Source organism: Mastacembelus armatus, chromosome 3 (assembly GCF_900324485.2).
Source record: "Mastacembelus armatus chromosome 3, fMasArm1.2, whole genome shotgun sequence".
Classification (NCBI taxonomy): Eukaryota; Metazoa; Chordata; class Actinopteri; order Synbranchiformes; family Mastacembelidae; genus Mastacembelus; species Mastacembelus armatus.
The window spans coordinates 11,585,898-11,611,786 of NC_046635.1; the positions used below are offsets into that span (position 1 = coordinate 11,585,898).

The 25,889-nt window shown below is 37.4% G+C and overlaps 2 protein-coding genes across 5 annotated transcripts in view; one reads left to right on the forward strand and one right to left on the reverse strand.

Moving 5' to 3' along the window:
• Positions 1-853: 853 nt before the first annotated feature.
• mtmr10 (myotubularin related protein 10) lies at positions 854-17,894 on the reverse strand. 3 transcript variants are annotated; one of them, XM_026319890.2, is made up of 18 exons: positions 17,363-17,894; positions 15,725-15,785; positions 13,713-13,849; positions 13,077-13,149; positions 12,050-12,192; positions 9,848-9,941; positions 9,548-9,695; positions 8,596-8,683; positions 8,304-8,392; positions 7,951-8,081; positions 6,577-6,646; positions 6,055-6,125; positions 5,711-5,883; positions 5,440-5,610; positions 4,735-4,917; positions 4,465-4,488; positions 4,086-4,169; positions 854-4,008 (listed from the first exon to the last, which is right to left on the reverse strand). In XM_026319890.2, exons 1-18 carry the CDS (start codon positions 17,417-17,419, stop codon positions 3,397-3,399), a joined length of 2,409 nt encoding a protein of 802 aa, XP_026175675.1. In that variant the 5' UTR covers positions 17,420-17,894; the 3' UTR covers positions 854-3,396. The 3 variants fall into 3 exon arrangements, with proteins under 3 accessions (XP_026175675.1, XP_026175678.1, XP_026175677.1); XM_026319893.1 differs by lacking the exons at positions 4,086-4,169; positions 4,465-4,488 and having other exon boundaries at positions 17,363-17,893; XM_026319892.1 differs by lacking the exons at positions 4,086-4,169; positions 4,465-4,488 and having other exon boundaries at positions 854-4,011; positions 17,363-17,893.
• Positions 17,895-20,944: 3,050 nt separating this feature from the next.
• myo1ea (myosin IEa) overlaps positions 20,945-25,889 on the forward strand; it is a 43,042-nt gene continuing 38,097 nt past the window's right edge. For both annotated transcript variants that reach the window (XM_026320231.1, XM_026320232.1), the window contains exon 1: positions 20,945-21,205. In XM_026320231.1, the coding sequence (XP_026176016.1) occupies positions 21,203-21,205 (3 nt within the window). In that variant the 5' untranslated portion in view covers positions 20,945-21,202. The remainder of the gene's footprint in view (positions 21,206-25,889) is intronic.

The window sequence follows — 25,889 nt, forward strand, 5'->3', positions numbered from 1 at the left end:
CGATAAAAAGCTTTGTTTCTTGTTCCTGCAGACATTTAGAATTTATATCTGCCTAAAAGCACGTGTGTGAAAAAAGCTTCAAGTGTAGAAGCCCTTGTGCTGTGCAACAAGTTGTCAAAGAAAATTCTATCAGCAGTCAGACCAAAAAAAAAACACAGGCATCACTGAGACCCTTCAAGTGCAGCAGCCTCCCAAAAGAAATATAACCAGCTAACCTCACAGATTTTAGACTTACCTGTCATTTTGTAGTTGTACTCTTGAATGCTTCTTCCAGTTTTAAATTGGACCAAATGTAATTTTTCTCTGAAGATGCTAAGATAGTGTATTCTGATTTGTACTTTTTTGAGTGTTACCTGTTACCTGTGCATGATGCATTCATTGTCTTCATTTCTCCTTCCTTTACTTCTTATTGTCCCTGTTTTTGTGTTTTGTTTTTTTACATCAGGACATATCCTAATACCCCTGCGTTTTATTTAATCATAATTTAAAAAAACAAAAACAAAAAAAAAGAAAAAAACAAAAAAAAAAACATGAAAACACACATTGTATGGCTGAGACTGACTGATGGGATTGTTATAGTCAGTAATAACTATTGCTACTAGGAATCCTTGTGAATATGATTGGTGGTATTCAGCAGGTGAATCTTGATGTTTTCTCCACTTAACATTAATTATGATCCCGCAATCATTGTACAAACTGTGTGAAAAAGACTGTTGCACATTTCCGTGTCATTTGTAACATAGCGGAGATGGAATAATAGTGTATGTAGTAGAAGATGTAATCAGTGAACATCTGTTACAGAATGCATTATTTTCATGAGCCATTTCCTCATGAAATAAAAGTGACAACACACTTTCACTTTTAAAGTATTGTATTGATTGGTTATTGGTACACATTTGAGCCTTATTTTTTGATGAGAAAAACAGCTTCAGTACAGTACCTCTGAATTTAACTAGATTTATAGAATTCAATGGAAATCAACAGTTTTAGAAAACTAAATTAAGTCAAAAGACTTAGGTTATAGTTACAAAAATGGTCTGTTTTCCCAAAAAGGCACAGGGGATGTAAAATAGCATCTTTATCCCTCTTTGAGAGCATTTGGAAACCCTAACTGAATAAATACATCTGCTGCTGATCAAACTGTGCCACAATGGAAGCACGGTTATCATACAATTACAGCAGAGTGCAACATTGTGAATTAGTAGAAAAACACAGCATATAAATATCTCTCCTTAAAATATAAAGACTAAATCAAGAATAAAAGTTATTTAGTACCATTAATCAAAAAAATAATAATTGGAAGATTTCAAGCATTTACATTATTAAGATTTGCCAAAATTATATTCAAAAAAAAAAAAAAAACTATTCTATATACTGAGTAAAATGTGCAATTAATAGCATTTGGGTGAGCAGGTTCACACTCTCATATACATATCTATACTAAAAACACTAGTTATTGCCAAAGAATCACAAGTATATCTAAATATCATTAGAAACTGATCAATCTATAATCTAAGGATCAATGCTCCGGTGTGTTAGTAGCACAGATATTGAGTCCAGTGGTCTTATATCTAGAATTACAAAGCGCTTTGATATTAAATGCTGTGTCATTATTTTAAGACATTTAAATATTACACAGTGCTGATCTCCGGATTTGGATCTCGTTGATCCATTTCCCCAGATTTGGATCTCGCTGATCCATTTCCCCAGATTTGTCTCAAACCAGTCCCTAGATCAATAGTGAACTTCAGTTTTATTTGCATCACTAGTAGCTGAGAGTATCTTTGCAGACCAACCTGACTATCACTACCCAGACTGGATGTACAGTAACTTCACGGCTTGATTTTTATTATGTTATTCCTTTTAAGAGTAAGATTATCAAATAAAAATAAGGAAAACAAGAACAAAAATGTTATTACACAAGTAATGCTATAGCTACATATTGTATCTTGAACAGTGTATACAGTTATTGACTTTATTCTTTCAAAAATTTTTACTCTCTACTTTCACTCTGTGCAGACTCAGACAAGTGACCCTTCATTTTTAAAAATATAGTGTATTTATGACAATTTCTATGCATACGATTGCATGCTATTCATTCATTTGCTGTCCTGAAACTGTCTCACTCAGTCTCTACTGGTCACTGGCATGTGATCAGTGCCTTAAATCCAGTTCACTAAATACTAAACGAGGGACTGGTTTGTAACAAAGTTCTAGTCTACCCCCTTTGCTTTCAAATATTTACCCATTAAGCTACTGTTAAACCGAACAGTTTATCCACAGTGCCTTACCGGAAGGCATCTATAAAAGCTTTATACAAAGTATTTACCACAGATTGAAGTTCTCACAGCTCCACTTTCCCCTCAGTATCACCAGCTTTACGATAGTAAAAATATAGGCCCTTATCTCTGTTTGAAAAATAGAGTAACTCTATAAAGAAAGACCCTGAAATCACACTTACAGTGAAACCCCAACACAACCATTAAAATATGGGCACCTGGAGCAAATAGCATTATGTTTGTGCAAGAAGAAAAAAAAAAAAAGATTAAAAAGAATAAAAAGGGAAAATGATTTACATTCAACAGGCCAGATCCTCTTTGTTTTTACCACAGAGAAAAAAAATACTTGATAGCTGTTATTTTCTGTTCCTCTTTCTGAAATAAAAAAGACCAGGTAAAATATTACATCTTCAATTAAATTTCCTGAAAAGCACAAATTGAGTACTTGGAAATCAGTGTTCAGTGAAATGCATCTTGGCTGCTGCAATAAAAATGAGCATTTTCTAATTTAATTTCAAGTATCATTATTCCATTACAGTGGAGAAGTCTTACTGACCAATCAGAATACAAAGGAAGAACAACTTAGCTGAAAGCATTGTTACATACATATCAGTACATTTCAATGCTTTGTGAATCACAGGAAAACCTTGGAAAAGGAGTTCTCAACCTCATCTCAACTAAGTATCAAAATCTTAAAAAGCAATCTTTGAATGGGTCATACAGTAAGCTCAGTAAATAGAAGAGCAGCTGGCTAAGCTAAATCTTGAGAGACCGAAGCTTAAGTAGACAAGAAAATACATCATAAAAATGATGATTTTTCACAGTCAGAGGAGATCTCACAGTAATAACTGACTGGCCAATAAAGAGCATGTGCTTGGTGAATCCCAATTCCTCAACTGTAATGGACATTAATGATTCGGTCCTATAGATGACACTCAGATTTTGATGCAGCATCACAGGTGCAAATTTTAGCTTATAAATAATTAAAATCAGAAGTTCCAAGTTATTATTTTTTTTCTATTTCTCATTTTCTATCTTGGTATTTAGGAAAGAGGCAATAGAAAATAAGGTGATTAGTTGTTAAATAAATCTGTACTAAGATCATAAAAATGAGCCCTTAGACAGTGTCGTTAGTAAGATTCTCTGTAGAGAGCCAGATCCTTGCCCCGTTCAGAAATTTGCTTATGGGAGTCCCATGGATACTGCGTCGGCACAGGTTTCCCATTGGGGTGAAAGGAAAAGAGGAGGTAAGGAAATCTGGAGGTGTTGGGGGGTCATGTGGGGAACTGGATTTAAAATACATCCTTCTTTGGTTTGAAGGGGGTCCACTTGGGCTGGTGAGTGGTGTGCTGCCTGAACTGGATCCCTTATACTGCCTGATCTGGCTCTGGAGTGTCTCAATTTCATCGACCAGTTGGGACAGCTTGTGGTAGGCAGTGATGGGGCCTCCTTTAGGAATGCAGGCTTCAGGAACCCAGCGCAGAAAGAAGAGCTTCCAGAGAGCCACATGTGATGGTATGAGAAGGGGAATCAGGAGGCCCTGCTGGTCAAGCGGTCGAGCGAACCAGTCCCTGAAGAAGCGTTCTGAAGGGCTTTCATCTTTCACTGGTGAGAAATCAGGCTTCAGCTCCGACACCAGCGAGCCCCGTCGAGTCAGTGTATCCTCGCCACCCTTCAGTCCATTACGCAGAGATCCCGAGGGTCCTCGGAGTGTGGAACTGTAGGTTTTCTGCTGGAGGACAGGCAAAGCATTACAGCATTTTCACTAAATATTACAACCTGTGACAGGCTGCAGCAGGTTCTCACCTTTCCACCTACGATCAGTGACACTGAAGCCTCATTTCTATGTAATTCCTTTTGTGTGTTTTCTGAAGCTGCAAAACAGCCTGCCTATAAAATCCCAGCAGCAATGAAAAAACAAAAAAACTACCGATTGAAATGGATTACTTATGTCAAACATATGTACAAGCATAGGGCAGAGGACTGAGGTTACCTAAAAAAAAAAAAAAATGTACCCATGATTATTTATCTTACTCTGTCCTATGCCTTTACAATTATATATGGAACAATTAGCAAATGAAGAAAAAAAAAAAAAAAAAAAAAAAAAAAATCACAGAAATCAGTCAATTTATTTGTCCTCTGTGAAACATACTTCAAAAAAAAAGACGTATAAAAATTACAGTACCAAGTAATTTCCACATTTTAAATCCTGTGGGGGGAAAAAAGACAAAATTGTGGTTGTGTCACTGTGTTATCAAATCCCAAAAGCTGTGACAGTAGATGGTTTTGGTTTTAGACGTAAGTTCTTGCACACTAGAAACTCACAAATGCATGTCATAAAAACTATTAAGGCTGAAAGTCTAAAAATAAATTACATGTTGCATTCTAAAATTATACACATAAAATAATGCACTGCTACTACTCCTATAAACATGTAATGCTCAGTGTTACTTACTTTTGTGCGTCTGAAGGTTTTCACTTCCCCATTCTGAACACAGGCAGCTCCTTTGCCAACGTACATGGGGTTGTTAAAGAGGGTTAGGTCTTTGGTGGAGAACTGCTGTGACCAGTCCCAAACAGGGGGGAAATACATAACCTGATCCTCTCCTTGGGGGATGGCTTTATTTTTAGCAAAATCCTGTAAAGACATAATCATTTCTAATCTGTTTATGTCTGTACACAGTGTCTAACAGAAACACACAATGTAGACTACCAAAAAAAAAAAAAAAAAAAACTCAGACGAGAGACAATCTATAAAGGTTTAGAGAAAACCTGTTTTTGCAAAGTCCTTGGCTAAATATTACTCTGTTTGTGTGCATTATGTTGTAATCCTCTGTCCCTTATTAGAGACACACATAAGAAAGGTCTCCAACAAGAAATGATAGCACAAAAATATTTTGCTTTGTTACACACTATCACCTGGTAACTTGACACATATGGACTTTTTTTGGATGAACACATTATAATAGGCCTAATACTTCATATTTATCCAAACACAACTCTGATAATGTTCTTTGTTGTGCACTAATCAACTACATGCAGCTTATTCTGAATTATGCTAAAATATTTTAAATGTGGTGCACAGACTGGCATTTCCATGTATAAATATATGTATTAAATTCAAATAAATATACAATTATGATAAGTATGTCTCCCTTACCATCAAAAGTTGAGAACAGTGTTTGGGAGAGTTGAAGAGAAAAGTACTGAAGAGAGGGATCCACATGCTGTCACTCAGTACTGTGAGATAAGTTTCTGTAAATTCGAATGCTGCTGGGTACTGGTTCATCACCTGCCACACGCAGTCCAGGAACAGCATGAACAGTGGAGACTTGAACGAGAGAACAAGGAGAAACAAATGACAGCGTTATGAGTGTGTCAGGAAAATCTATTAGGTCAACTCTATTATGATCGAATACATTTAAATGTACCTCCTCTTTGTCATTCCTCTTTAAGTGGTTGCATCTGTCCAAGAACGGATGGCCAGCCATCACCCACTCCTTCTGCACCAAACTCTGAAAGCCAACGAGGCTGCGATAGTGAGGGTCCAACATGAGCTGCACCAGTGAGGACACTATACAGTTCAAGTCTCTGTCTTCTTCCTCTGTGCAAGTGTGAAAAAAGAGATACCACAAGCATAAACAAGCTGTTGTATAAAGAAAGTTGTGTGTAAAAAAAAAAAAAAAAAAGTTATGTTAATGTTAATAGTTTGTCCAGAGTATTTTTAGATGTATTTTGACTGGTATGAAACATGCCTTTGCTTGAAGAGTTTTACCTTGGAGAATGACTGATGCATTTTTTCCATCCAGCTGATACACAATCTCAGATGAGTGTTTCAAAAAGGCCCTTAGGTCACAAACAGAATAAACAAGGTTGTGTTACTGTCTACACTATATGCAATGGGTCTTGGATCCAGTTAACTGACTTTGAAAAACATGCAGCACTCTTTTCGCAGTAGCCAGTTGAGTACTCTTAACTTTATACAGATATAAAACTTATTTTATTATTATAAAACCTTTTTGTGTTGGTGAAAGCTACTCAGCTCAAAACATCACACTGTCACCAGATGTCACCAAGATTTCAAGGCTGAATAATCATGTTGTCCAAACAAGGGATTAATCTCATGACATATTTACACTATAGCACTAAGCATATACAATGTAGTTTAACAACAACAGAAAATGTTCAAGCAGGTATATTCCAGATGGAAGTATGAGGATAACAAAATAAATAAATAGTTTCTCTATAAACCATGACACTATAGTTTATAGAGACATGCAATGTTATGTTTAAATACCTGACGTATTCCAGCCACCGTGAGTTTTCAATGGATGAAAGCCACCTCTCTTCAGACTCCTCAAAAGGGTCTACACGCAATCAAAACAGTGAAATAATCCATACAGTTATGTGAAAAAAATTAGGACACCCTATGAAAGCCTGTGTATTTTTGTAACATTTTTGGATATATGGATATTTAATCTCAGTTTTAACAATACAGAGAGATTAGAGTAATATATCTGAGCAATTAAAACTGAAGAGGGGATGTTCTGTAAAACGTAATTCCACAAAAATGCATATTCTAACAGGCAAAGGTTAGGACACCCTCACATTTATTCCAACTTAAAATGGCTCAAATCACACACAGGTGTATCACACCAGGTGCACATGATCAGTAGATCGTTACTCAGCATTTTGAATGAGGCTTGCTCTTTTTAAATCTCAGACATTTAGTTTGGTGTGCTCATGACTGTTGTAGTGAGAGTGAGCACCATGGTGAGAGCAAAAGAGCTGTCTGAGGCCTTCAGAAAAAAAAAAAAAAATTGCAGCAGCCTATGAGTCTGGTAAGGGATTTAAAAAGATCTCAAAAGATTTTGAAATCAGCCATTCCACTGTCCGGAAAACAGTCTACAAGTGGAGGGCTTTCAAAACAGCTGCCAACATGCCCAGGTCTGGTCATCCCAGCAAGTTCACCCTGCGAGCAGACCGCAAGATTCTAAAAGAGATCTCCAAAAACCCTAAAATGTCATCACAGGACCTACAGCAGGCTCTGGCTACTGTTGATGTGAAAGTGCATGCCTCTACAATCAGAAAGAGACTGCACAAGTTTAACTTGCATAGGAGGTGTGCAAGGAGGAAACCTTTGCTCTCTAAGAGAAACATCAAGGCCAGACTGAAGTTTGCCAGAGAGAATGTTGACAAAGACCAGGACTTCTGGAATAATGTTCTTTGGCTCTTAATCCCATTGAGATGCTGTGGGGTGACTTGAAACGGGCTGTACATGCAAGAAACCCCTCAAATATCTCGCAGCTGAAAGAATTCTGCATTGAGGAGTGGGGTAAACTTTCCTCAGACCGATGTCAGAGACCGGTAGATGGCTACAAGAAGCGTCTCACTGCAGTTATTTCAGCCAAAGGGGGTAACACTAGCTATTAGGGGGTAGGGTGTCCTATCTTTTTCCTCAGTTAGAATATCTATTTTTGTAGAATTACATTTACAGAAGAAGTCTTTTCTTCAGTTTTAATTGTTTAGTTATATATGATAATGTCAAGCAAGTCCACCCTTTTCCATTAAAATGAAGTGTCCATTGTTGTACACCGACTGTACAACAAAATTTGAGCACATGCAGCTGAATACTTGCTTTTCTACTGTTAAAAGGTACGATGGCACTCACCTATGACACAGATCTGCCTGATTTTGACAAACGCATTCTGGATGTCCTGGATGTTAGGCAGATACTTGTCCAGATCCGATCTGACAACATCACTGCGTTGTGGGTGGCTTTTTGTGATGGCAGTGAAGATCCTACCGCAACACAAGCCACATGATGACAAGCTCTTATAACTAGTATGTTTTCTCATTTTAAAAAATAAATAACATTGAACTAAACATATATGCTTAGGTTTATATCGAATGATGACCAATCTCAGTAGTTTGTCATATGCTGGCTGATACTGAATTTCAGTGTGAGAGACTTCACAACAACACATTTTAATTCCTGTTCTGAATCTGAAAGGTTTGCAGTACCTCTGCTCATACTTCTTCTGCTGTAATGGATCAATTATACTGGCCATCCGGACCAAAGCACTTCCATTGGGGTGATTCCAGCACCAGAGCTACAAAAAAAGAATGCAAAGAAATAATCTGACAAGGCTCAGTGAGGAAATAAAGATGCTCTGATTATTCAATCTGGACACCACTTGGAATTGGCAAATGATTACGTTTACTAATGAAATAGCATCATAGATGAAAGCTGAAGGTGTTAAATTAAAATTAGTCCAGAAAAAGGTTTGACATACAGCACACATTTGATACTCACAGGGACACGCTTATCAGCAAAGAACAGTGAGTAATGCTTCAGATCTTGATCAGCCAGAGAACCTGGGACCACAATATATTCTGGAAGACTAGGATGAGGAGTTAAGAGAAAGATAGATGTTACAGAGTAAGTAAACACAAAACACTATTAAAAACAAAACAATATCAAAACACTTAAGAAATAATATTGTAACAATTGGCTACTACCTAGCTATACAGCAGCAGCTAGCTAGCTAGGTAATGAAATGTTTTCTTTTTTTAAGTGCACATGTCCCATGCACTCTTATTTGTTGCAAAACAACACAGAAACTTCAGCACAACAGCCACACATAACCAGGGAGCTCCCTCCCACAGCAATCCTCCACACTTACAGTGCCACTGAACTAATTCCCAAAACATAACACACACACACATTCTCCTAAATCAACCGCAAAACACCCAATGAACAATTAATAACCTGCACACGAACAATGTGAACAGTAAGAACAGCTAAGACATTGTTACAGACAGACATCAGATTCAAGCTTTGGTCAAAGTAAATAACTTTTTAAATGCTAAATTTGTTTTGATGTTTCTCACAAATATCTAAGCAACAGTTTTTTTGACTGGGAGAAAACCGAATCACAGTGTGATAAGTCTTGTGTCAGCGCCAAGTGATGTGTGGTTGGGTGTGAGCTACTATTACGCAATTTTGAGTCAGTTCTGAAATTTCACATAAAACACTGCATCCTTATCCTAACACCCAACATGATCAGTGTGAAATGTCCAAAATAGACTTACCTGTTACACTGAGACATTCACAAAGCTTTTGCATTTTAATAGCCACTCAAAAAGCAAAAATGAATACAATTTAAATAAAATGTCATGCCCAAAAAAATACTAAGTATGAGTTAGGGGTAAAAACATGGCTTGCAACACTAAGTTGTCAAAAATAAATAAATAAATTTGAAAACCTTGGTGAAATGTCATAATTCTCATTGATGGAGCACACCCTCCATCCTGAAGCACCCGTTCGTTTGATCTCCCGATCCCAGTCAGATGAACAGTTAAAAACAGGTGTCTGTAATCCTCCTCGAGGTGTGGAGCCATTAACTCGCTTCTCTGGAAACAGATAGACTAAGATTTTTTTATGCATAATGCAAAGATATTAAACATACATAGTCAAATTTGTAATCCATTACTCTGGAATGCATAATCACAGAAAAGTTAAAAACATATTTCTTTTAGAGAGAAATATGGTCCAGTATAAGTACCTTTATAGTCATGGTATCGCCGTCCTTGATACTCAAAGCCAAACAGTAGTTGGAGATCAGCTGGATGGGAATAGTGGGCGATAGCAAGACAAACCTAGAATGAAAGGAAGAGGTGCATCCATGGGACAGTACTTGTATGACAGATTTAAACATTACTATGGCAGATTAGGTTTCATCACATTCAGGTGCCCAACTCAGGTTTACTCAGAATGCTAAAATGAGCTCAGATAGGTGCTCCTTAACCATGAAAAGAACAGTTAAAAAGAACAAGAAAAGAACAAATGAAAAGAACAAGAACAATTGAAACCTGGGAAAGCAAATCTTTGACAGACAGCCTATTGCGCTGGGTTTACCAAACTGAATCCCTTTGTGGCTCCACTGGAGTCACACAAAGCAGCCCATTCAGTAGCAGAACTGTGAATAACATGAGAGGACACAGAAAAAGTTTGTGTGTGTGTGTGTGTGTGTGTGTGTGCGCGTAGACATGGCTGGTCCCAACTCTGTAATTTCCCATGGCAAAATAAGCGATTTTACGCTGGCTTAATTCCATATGTCACAAAAAAAAAAAAAAGAACTGCGCCTTGCTTTAGGTTTACACTGTAATTACATTCATGGTGTCCATAAATAAACTCAAAGAGTGAGGGAGGGCAGACATTTGTTTTAGTGCGCTATACATAATTAACTTTTCATATTCTCTTGTATGAGGTACATGCATAGAGTGATAAATGTTACTTAATGTACTTAATGTTATTTAATGTGATTAAATTAAAAATAAAGACTTAAAACATGGTGCTAAATATGGCACTAGATTGAGACCCTGTGCAGTGCCATACTGTAATGTTATCCAAATGAACTGCAGATTTCAGCTGGCAGTAAAACTGCAGTGAGTTGTCGACTGTATTCAGAGGTTAATTATACAGTACCTATCCAATCACATGTTCCCAGTGCCTGGCTGGTTGCATTCAGGGTGACAACTTCCTTGTTTGTGTCTTGTTCTGACATTTTCCAAAATTAGATAAAAGGGCCTGAAAGTCCTAATAAATCCAGCTTAACCAACTGTTATTTACCACAACTCAACTCACTACAAAACTGACTAATGCAACCAAGGCAACCCATATTTTTCTGGCTTCTTAAAGGTGGGTGGCCATGATTTCTGTGTTTGTAAGGCAAGAAAAACCTTTCACTCGATTTGAATATGAATGTCTGTGTTTGACTGCATCTACGTTAATTTCTCCTTGTGTGCAACTATCTTCTGAAAGCACCACCTTTTGAACTTCAAGTTAATATAATTATACTGATGCATATTTCTGTCACCATCTTTACACAACCTTAATTAAACAAATAATAATTTCAACGTATGCCTACTATTAAATTATCTCATCACAACAGCCCACTTACTAAACTGAGCTCCAATTTGAAGAATGAAACATCTGTCCATCCAATCTCTGCAGGAGATGAGTCAGAGTCACACGGCCAGTTGTTCCTACAATCAGGCTTATTCTCAGCTTCCTTTGCCTTCATTGATCATTGTTTTCTTTTATTTATTGTTTGGCTAACAGCCACATTGAAATGCCGTTAGAGAACTGAGTCATTTAGTCAGTGGACAGAGAGAATGCACATCAAAGTATGTGTGGTAAAAGTGTTGTTGTCACTGAGGAAGTCATAGCCCTAGAGCTGAGCACATGTATGTAGTGTGCTCACAGTCAGGAAAGGAAAATTCTGGTCAGCAACAATCATGAATCATGAATGAAAGGGCCATGGAAACTTGAGAGAAAGGAATGGTTAACTTTGAGCAATCAGTCATTAAGGGGCCTTAATCTTTGAAGTTAATATTATATTTATCATGATCATGAGCACTGAGAGGAGAATTTCACATCATTAATGTAACTTACAAAGTATTACAAAGTATAGCAAAGGCACAACCTCATTCTGGTGAAAATCTGTCAACACAGGTCAGGTCTTTGTGGCATAACAGCTTCAGGGATTTTAAACATAGCAGCTTTATTATCTTTAAACTGCAATGAGATCTATTTTTGTTATTTTATTTGCTCAGTTGGTTGTTAATTAATCCATTCCAATTTACCCTGACATTTACCACCAACTTCAACACTAGATCCACACTAAGCTAAAAGCTTCTTGAACAGCCATCTATATACAGATACTGATTTAAGACAAACTTGGAAACCTTTCTCTATCACTCACCTTTTTGGCACTCTCAGGTCCAGCCTCATCAAAGCAGAACCTTATGATGCGCAAGTCTTTGCAGTACAAGATGAGCTCAGTGGGGTTGAACTTCAGCTTCTGGTTTGACCCCAGTACTTTCTTTTTCCCCTTCGTATCATTCACTGAGAGGAACATACACAAAATATGACTAGAAAAATGTTGTACTACTTTTGTAGATGTCAATGCTTAGAGAAACAAGACTGACTTTTAAAAAGATTTTCTTTTCGACACAATAGTTATTGATGTCTATTCACATACACCATCTCTGCCACAGCCGATTACCTATCTTTTGTGTAATTTTAAGAATAAAGAGAACATTGTGGCCATTTATATCATACATAAGCATTAATTTGGCAGCCTATAAATAGAAATATCCTCTCTTTATGTAGTAAGATAGAACATGCAGAGAATACTGCAAGGAAAATGTCATCTTTAGTAGTCTAGTTCAAATGGGTTGAAAACAAGTTGGATAAAACAAAGCCTCATGCCTCATCACTGCAGCACAACAAACCTTGCTCTGAGCAGCTGCCCTGGCAATGTCAGCAATTGACAGCAATGAGATATATAAACAAGGCTGCACTGTCCCCAAACACTGCCTTGGCTGTGACATCATTTGTTATCAGATGCTGGATGTGGAATTGGTCAGCCAAGCTGTCAAAGATTGCCAAAAAGGAGAGGACTGGGCTCATCTAACTTTAATACTACAATGTATATAACTCCTAAAGTTACTGTGTTAGGATGCTGGCCATACCAGCTGATTGATTAACTACTGAACAGAATTTTGAGTGAATAAAAAAGATGAAACATCGGCTCTGTGCAAATTAAAATGCTAATATTTGCTTGCTTTTACTTATTTAATATCATTAGGAAAATAAATAGTTTGGGGTTCTCAGGTTATTGATCTGACAAGATCAAAGGCTTGGGCTCTGGAAACCCATACGCCTATATGTGACTAAATGGCTGCAATCAGTACTTTTCATACTACAAATGTTGGCACCAGATGTACCTGTCACTACTTGCTCCAGACAGGTCAGAGGGATGTCATGTTCTCCAAGTAGCAGGTGGGACAACAGGGACTTCTGATGTTAAAAAAAAAAAAAAAAAAAAAAAAAAAAAAAAAGTATGCTCAACATCCTGTAATTTAATGAAATACAGTTTCAAATGCTGGTTGGTAGATCAAGTTATTTTCCTCAGCCTGAGCAATGACTAGTTTTGTTTTTTTTTTTTAAATTTAATCAAAACAACAATGTGCAGCATAGGTGGAAATGACGTCAGTTCTCTCACTTCTTGTGCGATATCAGTGACAATGTGGCGCAGGAAAGTACACAAGTTTTCCTTCCTCCTTGCCAGATGCATTGCACATATAAACATGACTGTAAAAATACAAGTATTGAAGCTATTCAGCATGTGGTAGTAATAGGTTTCACACATATAAAGCTAAAATTCAAATCAGATAACATTTCAAAACTGTCAAGAACTGATAGAAGTTTAAAAGTTGCATTTTCCTACTTGTATCAAAATGACAGGACATCACACCCACAGGCATTAAAACAGCACAATATCCTTTAAACATTTAGTTGTTCTTAGTAGTAGTTAAAACAGCATAGATTGAATGCTTTAAAAGCACAGTCCACACATTTACCTGTTTAGGTGGGGCATCCTGGGGGATGAAGGAGACCTTAAAGTTGGTGCAGATTAATTTTCCCCAAAGGTCATCCTGGCTGTTTTCAGCACTTATGCATTTTCTCACGAAGTTCGCTTCATTAACTACTATCTCCCCTGGTGATAGACAAAATGAGAAAAAAATGTGCATGTAAAACCTACAACTACAACACTTCAGAGAACTGTACTGAAAATAAGGATTAGATAGGCCAAGTAAACACAATGACTTTTGTTCTAATTTCTAAATGTACTGCTTTGCAGTAAAGCCTAACCAAGATTTGATATGATTTGTTCATGATGAAACAAAAACATTTCAGTGATGGCATTTCTATAGCTTCATGCATGCAAAATATTTAAAACAAAGTTGACAATTATGACACTTTTTTGTGGTTTTATTCTTTTTCCAGCTTTCGCCAACTACAGGGATATTTCCTGTTACTACTTTTTTTTTAGTGGGCAGAAGAGTAAATGACAGCAATATTTCACACATTCCCAAAGTAATGTTAAACCTATGCTTAAGGCTGACAGAAAAATCAACAGTAATGTTTGATCTTAACAATCCAGTGCAAAACGTATTGGCAAGAAATTTTTCATTCTTCAAAAGCATAGAAAATGCTCTATTAAAATCATTCCTCTAAGAGCATTATGGTTGTAATGGGATGTGTTGCAAAACCAAAAGTGGTAATCAGAAACTAAAGCTACATTTCTTAAGGTTTCTGTTTGGCAGTGACATGTGAGTCAGTTATACAACATGAAAGTCACATTGTAGATTTTACACAATTTTTAGACTGACAAGGCAGCTTTTCATACACTATCGCCTATGAATAACATGACCCTGACTACTCAACATGATCGTAAAACAACTAATGCTAACAACTAACAACTACAGCTATGAAAAGCTACCCCAGGGATTTTTTTAAAGATTAGAATTGGGGCAGCAGGGTGGGGCCCTACAGACAGTCACTTCAAAACTCTGCCTCAGAGCAGCATGTAGCAGATGTATCAGGTTAAAAACAAGGAAGCTGATAATGGAACCTGTTTGTCGTCCAACTCCAAAATCAGACTGGTACAGGAAGTGACAACTGTAAAGGGTACAGGGACTATACTTGCTGCCTGGGAACAAACAGTTTGTTTTACTTAGCAGGTGGTCATTAAAAATTCTCATCCTGACAGTGACTTAAAAGAAATATTCTTCATTTATGCCCAGAAGGTTTGTAAATGAAAGTTTAAGAGTAACTACATAAACAAACACGCATGAAACTGACAACCAATGGTTTTTTTTTTCCTTTCTTTTAAAGAGGACGTTATGTCATGTGTTATTTCAAATAACACACATCATAACACTATGCCAAGGGTGTGTAAAGCCACTCCCATATGGTTTCCAAGTCAACTACTCAGACTTAACCTAAAATAAAATCATTGAAATAAAGGCTTTCCTGCTGCACTAGTTAATGAACTAGCTGTAATTAAGACTGATATTTTATTATTATGATGCCCAATCAGCTGGCACAGCATGAGGTAATTATTCTATAACTTAAACCAGCCTCTATAACAGAGCAGTTAACTGTAGAGAAGGTAAATGCCTGTGCCTCTAAGAGGTAGAAACGCTGTGGGGATAGGTGGTATTTTTGTACAGTGGCTACAAAAACTCTAAAAGGAAATAGGTATATGCTAAAAAGTGAAAGTGCAAGAATTTCTATAAAAAGGGAAGTTTTTCATAAATTTATCAACATAGCAGAACTCAACACACATTTCCTTTTCCTCCTGTGGCCACTGACTTTTTTTTTTTTTTTTTTTTTTTTTAAAAACAGCTTTTAAAAGGTATCCGATAACATTTAGGCCAGTAATGTCAGACCCATGTGAATGTGCACAACAACCCCCTTGCACCCAAATGATACTTAGGACAATTTGTATTTGCTCAGGTTGAGGCGGACTGACATGTTTGCCTGAGCTGAAAGGCCTGTTAGACCAGTCTGCATAAAATGAACTTACCTGGAAGTAACTTAGGCTCCAACTTTTTAATAGGCTGTTCAAAGGTTTTCTTCACATCAGTCTAGAAAAAAAAAAAATCATCACAGTTAGTCAAACACTAACCTTAATTAATAATGCCAGTAGTGGCCAGTAGTAGGAAGAGGGGCTAGAAAATTACCCCTGAAATGTGCCCATGTGCATGAAATATAAATTACTTCTTAGAGCAGTACTGATAAAATAAACAAAAAAAAAACTATAATAATACAAATGGTGACTGTCAAACAACGAACCTCCTGACAGCTGCTGATCTGTTTTAAAAGCTTGCATTAAACAGTTATAACATGCAGAAGGTGATAACACCTGCAAGCTTAAGGAACTCAAAGACACACTAATGGTACTACAAACATATATGCTATCCTAAATTTCCCCATTGAGAATAATAAAATATCTTATCAATATGCTACCCCATGCTGCACATTGGCAGATACAGAGATAGTTCATAAGTGGTAGAACTGTCATGTGTTTTTCATTGTTGCTTCGCTTCCAGTAAACTGATCTCAAGTGAATGAATAATGATGAGGGTCAAATGCTGACTTTCAGATTTAAGAGTTGTTGAAGTGTAAGTGTAAGTCTTGTTTATACATGGAGTTATGAAAAAATAAAGATCTGCAATTTGCCAAGTGCAAAGATTTAACAGTTCATGAAGCACTACACCTTAGCATGGCACAACAACCAACAAACCTCAAAAAGTGTAAAGTCCATAACAGAATAAAAGAATAAGACTCAACATTGTCACGGTTCAAAAAATTGCCCTGCCCACACTCCTTCACTCCTCTTTTGTGTTAACTGGGATGTGCTTTACTGATAATTTCTCCTAAATGTAAACCCACTGCCACATCAAATGTTCATTTGCTACTTTTAAGTGAATGCCAAATGGTCTATTAATATAGAGCGTGCTCTATGCTGTACAGACTGTAAAGCCTCCTGAGGAAAATTATTAATTTTAATAAAACTGACTTGACTACCATGACTAGGGCATGCTCCTGGCAACATGCTGCTAACGTTCATCACAGGAAAGGTGCTATCTAAATACATCTAGTACAGTATAATAGTCTTCACCTTGCCCATACAGACTGGTTTTGTTTGGGTTATGCCACTAGTGTCAGAAAGCAAACCCTTAAACGCTTTCACTTACTGTCTGCACAACACCATGCACCTGTAGGCAAAATAGGGTAAATAGCCGCACAGATGATGCCAGACTACACTTGAGTAATTGTTGGTCTCTTTTTCAACATGGTGTCAGATTGACCAAACAGGTTTCAATTCTCTAACATAAACTGGAGCACAGAAAAAAAAATGTAGCCCCTTCTATTCACCCAGTGACATTTGGTTAAACGCTTCTGCATTTTTGCAGTGCAACGTTTCAAAGTCCAAATATGGTTTTGTGTTTGGCAGCTCATTACAAAACAGCAGCAAATCAATGCTGGTACTTAAAGACTTCTGTCTTTTTACAGAGTAGACTTTTTATAGTCTTGACCTCACGTCAATTATCAACTTTCCTGCCTTCCATCCCATTTATGAAAAATCAGAGCCTAAATTAATTCAGACCTTATCTGAAAAAGCACACTCCATTGTCGTCAGTCAGAAGCAAATACTCACCTGCACAGGAGGAAGATAACATTTGAAGGTTGGCTTCGTGGGTTTGACAGAAAACATTGTTTATGTTCGCGTCTCGGTGACGGTCCCAAACCAGCGCCTGGCAAACGCTCGGCTATTGCCAGTGGAAAAAAAAAAACACAGAACCCAAAAGGAAGCCTTCAAGAAAGTTTAGCTCGCCCTCCGGTTGAGTAAATCCGAGACGGCTGTGTGTAAAATATTCACCGAGACAGGTTGGGTGAACGAGGGCATGTCTCCATTTCGCTGGCTGAAAAAGTTGACACAAGTTAACGTCGGCGTTAGCTTGGTTAGCTAGCTAGCATAAAGTACAACACAAAGTTTATGAACGCCGTTCCCACGCAGAGACAAAACGATGAAACTAACTTAAAGGTGCCCGTTGTGTGTCTACATTTTCTTTCCACCTGTTACTGTGTTAGTTACCCCTAGTGACTTCCTCAAAGTGTAACTAACTCCGCCAAACGCAGTACCTGATGCTGTGAAGGATTAACGGCCATGTTTATAAAGAGCCGAGGGCCCGCCCTGCTTCCGGCACCGCTGTTGGGCTGTATTTTTATCTTTCTTTCATCAAACTTCCCTAAAAGCTGACATTTGATATGTAGGTGTTGTGATCAAACACCAAGCCAAATCTGTATCTGGATGCGATTTTAAATATTAAGAAAATTGTCACGTGAAAGATAAAACAACGATTACTTTGTTAGCCTTAATTAGTACGACACCCATAGACTACATATCCCAAGAGGCATTGAAAAACTAGAGGCTTGCGGGCGTGCGTCATTTTTTTTAGCAGAAACTTTATTCTACAAAATATAGACAACCTTATAACTCTTCCATGAACCACTTTACTTCACCGAAATATATGGCCTACACCCAGGTAAACAAAAGTTATAACTAAGCAATATGAAATAACATAGTAAATAAAAATAATAAGTAAACAAAATGTTTATTTCTCAAGTGCATTGGTTATAACACAAACACTGAGGCAGACCTTCCAACAGAGATTTATTGACATTTCTGAACATGCTACTGGAAAATTAATCATGGGTTCCATGATGAGACACGATTTTAAATTGAGAAGTGTATGATGATGAAAGTACTCAGTTTTCAAAGTCATTTCATCTGAATCCATTAATCACAACAACCTTCATTTCTCACTATTACTGAACAAATTTCAAATAAGTTTGGATATCCTCAATTGAATTAAGACTGGTCATCAAAATTATTAAACCAAAATGAGTATTTTAATCTGGGATCACTTTAGTGACATATTTATTGAAATATTTGCCAAACATTTGCCATACATTTGAATACATTTTTTAGAAATGTAAATAATCCAGAAGGCTATAAATACACAAAAGTATTGATAATGGATGTATTTACAGTATATTTACTCAGTGAATCATGAGCTGGGTTCTCAGACATGGTGCATTTACATGCACAAGAAACTGCATTTAAGCTAAAAACATGTCTGCATATTATTTCCTCTCCTTTGTGTTGTGTGACACACCCATAAAGTTGGTCCAACTGTAGTATAAGGAGACAGTGACTGACAGAAGTAAAACAGTGCTTATGCAGGATTAAAGGCAGGCCTACAGTCAGCTACTCAAAGGCAGTCAAATGAGCTGACACAAGAGAGAGTGGCAGGCATTTATACTGGGGTTGATGAGGTAATTAGGAACAGGTGTGCAGGCCATGTATGGAGGAGGGTGCTTGTTGGACAGACTGGGAATGAAATGACTCTTGTGAAAGGATATGAGGTTAATATTGCACAGGGACAGCAGACTAACCTGCACATTTATAAGAGTTGTCAGTGCTGCCTCACTGCATTTTAGCACCTTCTGCTAAGGTAAATGTATTTACACATTTCAAGTTTACTGCTGATACATTCACTGTCACCTGAAACATGTATCAAATCACTCAAAAATCTTTGTCAAAAATATTTTTTAAGTTAGGGATTACATTAAATCCATCCATTATCTATACCCGCTTATTCTTAACCAGGGGTCACCGGAATCTGCTGCAGCCTATCCCAGCACCCGTCCATCACAGGGCCATACATTACATTTACAATGAAATCATTTTTATTGTGTGCCTTTTCAAACATCATGAGACCAATACACTACACTTAATCCAGATCTAAAAAGTAATTCTGACCAAAACATTTGCTTATCACAAGAATTACCGTATACTAGTAAATTTTTATTTAATATTTGGCAAATTCACTGTATAGACATCAAATATCCTCACATGACATCATCTTAGTATGCTCAAATTACACGTTACATACTTTATGCATGAAAGTATAAATAAAGAAAATGGTAAAAGCATGCCAGCATGTTGGTTCTCTACAAAGTATGTGCATAACTACAAAATCTCTGTTGAAATAGGATTTTCTATAATGCTACTGGTAAATGTCCTGCTCTAAATCAGCAATATTATGGCCAAGATTGTTCAGTGTCTGCCTGATCCTATAATGGCCACTGGGTGGTGGCAAAACATTGTATGGCAAAGCTCCATGAATTATACCTTATCCATCTTTTATTCATACCTTATTACAGCTCTTCAATGTCACTAGTTTCATCAGTCACATATATTGTGGCGTTGTTTTTAATATTTGTATTTGAAGTGTCAAGTGTCAAATAAGACACTTGACACATTACACACACACATGCACATTAGGCGTATGTGGTGACTGTTTACAGAGGCAGTCTGTCAGACAGGTTACACCCACAGGGTCGCCTCACTGCCCAACATTATTTCAAGGCGAGTCTCAGTCTGACTGGAAAAGAAGAAGGACCGCATTACTGTACAGAATTTGAGGACTACCCTTTAAAGTGTAATTTATTAATAGAGCATCTAAAGTCATGGATGAAACACTGTTATATACCACTAGAAATATATTAGTGATACTGAGAGTCTATCCATGTTCAAGTTTAAATGATTATTCCACATACAACATGTACAATAAATAAAGGTCTTGTAATATAATACATGATGTATTATTATAAGTTAATATAACACTTTAAGAAAGAAACTTTCAACGACCCAACCTGCAGTATTCAAGCGATATACTCATTAATGCATCTAATTATTATTTTAAAATACTCATGGAGTACTTTTACTTTATGTGTTGTTGCTAATGTGTTTGTGTTTTTCCATTTTCAGCGCCTGACTTATAGATATATATATATAGATATAGATATATATATATATATATATATATGCTGAATCAGTAGGCTATTTATAATGTGGGATTTTGTCGGGCCATATTTTACTTAAATAAAAGGTCTGATCTATATGAATGCGTTTAACAAGTCCTGGAGCTGACACCACAAACAGTAAGTGAAAATAGATTTTATATAAATGAGGGGCTGATGTTTTTATTGGCGTCTGTGGTCACAGGTCCCAAAAGCGCGCATGCCCAGTTGTTTCGCTCCCAGCATAATGAATAATTAAGCTTGCTCCGCGTTCAGCGCCCTATGATTGGCTCTGTTTCCTCTACGAAGTTGTACAGGCGATTTTTGAAGGGCACTGCCCCCTTCGGTAAATTACCGTGCAGCCCGCTGTTGGAGCACTGCTCTGTGGCTGTCACTGTGGGACGGATCCGGCAGCACAATGGACGGAGGACACCGCTGAGGAGTCGCTTCCATGCCGCCAGGAGTTGCTCGGGAATATCTTTTGTAATTTTGGATTTTGACATCTGGCTTTAGGTTAAACAGCTAGAGTTTCTTGAAAACAGTTTGAACTTGACCGAGAATCACACGAAGACTGGATACGGACTGGATACGACAGTTAAGGCTGAGACTCCTGGGCTGAAGGCAGAGGATGGTAAGTGATATTTACACTGACTGAGATATTATGACAGTGTTTGTTTTGTATATCCTAGTCAATATAATCCAAATATTAAACACAGCTGCTACTGCCTTTAGCTTTGTGGCTTAAAAAAAAGAAACAAATCGTCAACAATAATCCTTTTTAATAAGACCCAAAAATAAAACATCTGTTTTAAACAGCCTAGTCCCGGTTATGTTATGGTTACTTCACATTTTTTTCATCAACCAAATCTCAAATTGCACTCATCTCAAGTTTCATTTCCAAGTGTCCATAAGTTTACTAACAGAGTGTCTTTGTTATGGAAAATGAAAACAAGTACTTTTACTGGATAATATTTGTTAGTACTCTTTTATTTATTTCAGGTTTTATTTTTGTTAGTATTTGTTGTCCCATATTTATCATTAATCCCACAATTCATAACAATCATCCCCGTCTCTCTCTGACTTGTTCCCTCTCTCCTTCTGTTTACATCGTCCCAGTCCCTCTGACAGTCACAGACTTTTTTTTTTATGGACAGTAGTGAAGGTAATTAGACATCACTGAGCCAGAGCTGCTGAACTATCTGAGGGACACCCAGATGATTTTAAGTAATACTGCTTAAAATCATGAATTTAGATGCATTACATACACACATTTCTCAAAACCAGTTGGTCTTGGAAGCAGAGGCAGCCAGGTGTCAGGTGTTTGTCTGTGCATCACATGGAGACAGGTTTTTCCTGGTTACTGAATGCCATTCTTGCTGCAGACACACCTAGAGCTAAGTCATGGAGGTCATTGTGTAGACACATCATTGTGTTTCGTCAACAATTTCCCAAGTCACTATCATCTGTGGCAGTATTCCCACTGTGGCTGCTGAACATAATACAGCTGTGATACAGCTTAAGAACACATTCCCGTTTGTCTTTGCACTGTGGCTGCTTCCCCATTATTGGACGGATCACTTTTACTAAAGGGGTTTTGCATTGAATGATTTGCCTAAAGAATAGAAAATATATATTTGCTTTGGGTTTACCTATGGGAATACAAAGAATACTCACTAAGGTTAAGAGAAGATCTATTGATCTATTTATGGAAACACAACATTGTTAAATTCATTTTTATGGTGTTTTTTTTTTTATCACTGAGGGGTGGTTAGGGATACATCTAAACTTCAACAGGAAGTTTCAAGATTTTGGTCAAATGACAAAACTTGTGAAGGTTTTATCATTACAGGTTTGCAGAGGAGAGTGTCAGCTCACATAGAGAGCTGCAGAGGGAGAAAATAGTCTGATTCTCATCCCAACTGTCTGGAACAGCAGACACCAGCACTACTGGTTTCTTCTCTGCCAGATGCTGAATAGCAAGTTGGTATGACAGCAGATGGTTTGCATTAGTTTCTCCTACAGGGAGGTGCGTTACTGAGCATCCCCCCCCCCCCCCCCCCTCTGCCCCCCTCTCCCACCCCCCCTTGCCCTTCATTTCAAAGCTGGCACTCCATTTTCAAATCCATTGCTGCTGTAGAGATTTGCACAGGAATTCAAGCCCACTTTCTGAAAACAGGACAAACGACCATTCTGGAGAATTCGTTATGCTTGTCTATGTAGTTCAGTACATTTACACTCTTCTTGATCAGTTCCACACTGCTATTTCACTGCTTTGCTGTTTGTGATGACAGTACTCATGAGTGTTGACTTCTACTGTTGCCCCTTTAATCATTCTGGATATAAGCACAGAAACTACACATTTTAAATGCGAGTTGTAAGTTACATGCAGTTTGTGAGCTTTTTACTTTTTATCACTTTGTACTGTGTCTGTATTTGAGTTAAATCTGGTTTTCATTTTTTATTTTCAATGGAAATGATCATTATAATTTTTTAAAATGTCCATGCAAAAAAACCTTTTTAGTGTTTACAGATGGATGCAAGACATAGAATAACTTACTACATCCACTTACCTGAATTGACCAAAATATTTTGGTTTTCATATTTTTTCAATATTATTCTGCCCAAATGATGCAACTATAGGATTAATAATGTTTTTCATTTCTTTTTTAGACCTATTGGATTTCATTTTGTTTTATCCAAGAAAGATCTTTATTTATCCAAATGTGATAGCTAAGCGTTATTTCAATGAAAACCAAAGGCCCCATTTTTGTTGTCACTTGCAATGTAAGCATATTTTTATGTTCATGTTTCATCTGTGAGTTGACCAGTTATGACATCTCGGCCTCTAGTATTGTGAAACATGATATTCTGAACCCTGGAAGCCTTGGGCCATTCAGTGGTTTTTGCTCTATGTGACTCATTTGTTTACTGTGTCCTCTGAGTGTGTGCTACATCTGCTGCCATGTAGCTGCTCAGTTTGACTCCATGTGTGTCTCAGTCCTGTTTTCAAAACCTCTACTAACCATCTGCTTCCTCTGCTGTGGTGCTGGTTCTGTAGCTGCATCTTCACCCCATGGTGAAGATGCAGCTACTTCAAGCTTGGACTTGACAGACTTGGACTTGTTCCTGTTTGGACAATAATTACTCAGCTGTACTACTTCGTAGAGTGATCACAAGATATAAATTTAACCGGGCCTCAGCCACTCTGAGAAGTGTGGTAATCACATTTCTGAGTTTCAGTTTGCTCACCGTCGAGCAGGTAACCACACCCGTTATACCGGTAGGAGTGAAGTCTGCATTCCAGTATTGTTTGATAAGAATTGATGAATTATCTGTGGCATGTTAGCATGCTGAACTTCATTGTCTCTGACAGTCTAAAAAGCTATAGGGCGTTAAACAAAAAATTCTTGTTCAGCTTTAATTCTCTGATTGTTTCCAAGTTTGTGCCTGAACAGGCCTCTTCTCTGTTACTTTAAACATATGTGGTAATGTTGTAAGTACTGCCCCACGTACTATTTATGTATATTATTATTATGTATTATTTATTATGTACTTGTAATGATGCTTGTTTAATTTATTTTCCTTATTCTTAAATAATCAACCAAACAGTGTTCTGTCATATGTATGACTTCCCTCAGCTTGGACAGGGAGCAAGGTCAAACTCTTGCAGCTGCGCTCCAGTTGTCTGCTCTGGCAGCTTATCCTCATCCCATGCCAGCCAGTGTTCATCCTCTGACTCAGTGGATGGCCACTCTCATTCTGTCCAGTGGGAGCTTCTATTTGTCTTTGTGTTGTCATTTGGCAAGTAGGTTGTTATTGCTGAAACTTGCTTCCTCAAAAAGACATTGTAATGGCACAGGGAATAAAAATGTCTGCGATATAATTTCCAGGAGTGTGTCTTTATGGTTGAGCTTGCAAGAATGATTGATGCTCTTCTTAAAGTGTTTTTCTTTTGTAGCTTTTTTTGAAAACCCAGTTTTAAAGGGACCCTTATTTGCCCTAAGGCAGTTGTTGACTATACAACATACTGTCCTGCACTAATATCCTGAAGATATCATGTTGTGCATGTTGTGTCTGTGCAAGTTATTTGCACAGACACATGTGGGAAAACTCACATCATCTGTAAGAGTGGGAACTCTTAAAGATGATGCAAGGGAACAAAAACTGAGTCAAAGCTTTTAAAAGGCTTGTCAGCTGTTGTACTTTTTTTTTTAGAAAGACATGAACTAGTCTGGAAAAAAGTCTAAATTGGCCTGTTTAAATTAGTTGTCTTTTTTTTTTTTTTTTTTTTGCACATGTCCACTGTAAGGCTTAGTCATTGCATGTGGAAGTATGACTTAAGTATCAAAATAGTATCTTCTTGAACTTAAGGTTAAAATAAAACAACTTTGTGTTTACGGTATTATCAATGAGTGCGGCCTTTCCTCTGCTGTCGGTGCAAGAACTGAATGGCTGACTCATTCGTTTACCTACCTTTATTACATTGTTCACTTTAGCAGAGTGGATGAAGTCAATGTCATTAAATTCCCTTTAAACATATGCATGCACCACACCCCTCCAGTCCGAGCCTGCAGTAGAAAACACGAATGCTAATACTCACAAATATAAATATGTATTCAAAAGCTTTTTTACATTCAGTTTTACAGGAAGGATTGTTTACTAAAAATCACATTGCGTCAGGTTGCTTGTAGGTTAAAGCACAGGGCTGACTTTGAACTGTCAATCATGCATTATGTGTTGTGTATTATCCCAGAAATCTAAGGCCATGGGTAGGCTGAATATGTATCTTGTGTGTATGTTATTTTTACTGAAGACATGTTCATGTAAATACCAAAATACTCTACAGGAACAGGTGGGATCTATGGCATGTATGTAAGACATCAATGGCATGTATGTAAGACACCTCAATGGCATGCATAGGAAAACTAAGTATGGACAGGAAATGTATACCAAAACTAAATAAAGGATGGAGAGCAGGGGAAGCCTGTCCATCTATAGGGGGAGAGAAATGGAATGGGGCATGGTCCCCTAGCATCTTAAAAAAGGAATGAGGGGAGAACAATATACAGATATGTCTAAAAAAGGGAAACTAATGGTGGCAACACCTGTGTGACAAATCTATGTGACCTTAAAATGAAGAAAGGTGGTCCAAGGGGGTGGAAACCGTCCCTCTGACTAAAAGTATAAAGGTAGCGAGCCTGGGAGAACACAGGCAGTATACCCTGGGGTAACTCACTTTGTCTGTACTGTGTTTTGTGAATAAACACCCGTGTACTTGGATCCAGTTGTTTCTCTACTGTTTGTGATCCTAGTGA

Coding starts and splice junctions, on each gene's coding strand:
- mtmr10 (XM_026319890.2), bottom strand. CDS start 17,419: ATGTTTTCTGTCAAACCCACGAAGCCAACCTTCAAATGTTATCTTCCT. Junction 13,150..13,712: donor AGGATGCCCCACCTAAACAG/GTAAATGTGTGG, acceptor TTTTAACATCAG/AAGTCCCTGTTGTCCCACCT. Junction 5,611..5,710: donor AGAGGAATGACAAAGAGGAG/GTACATTTAAAT, acceptor CTCTCGTTCAAG/TCTCCACTGTTCATGCTGTT.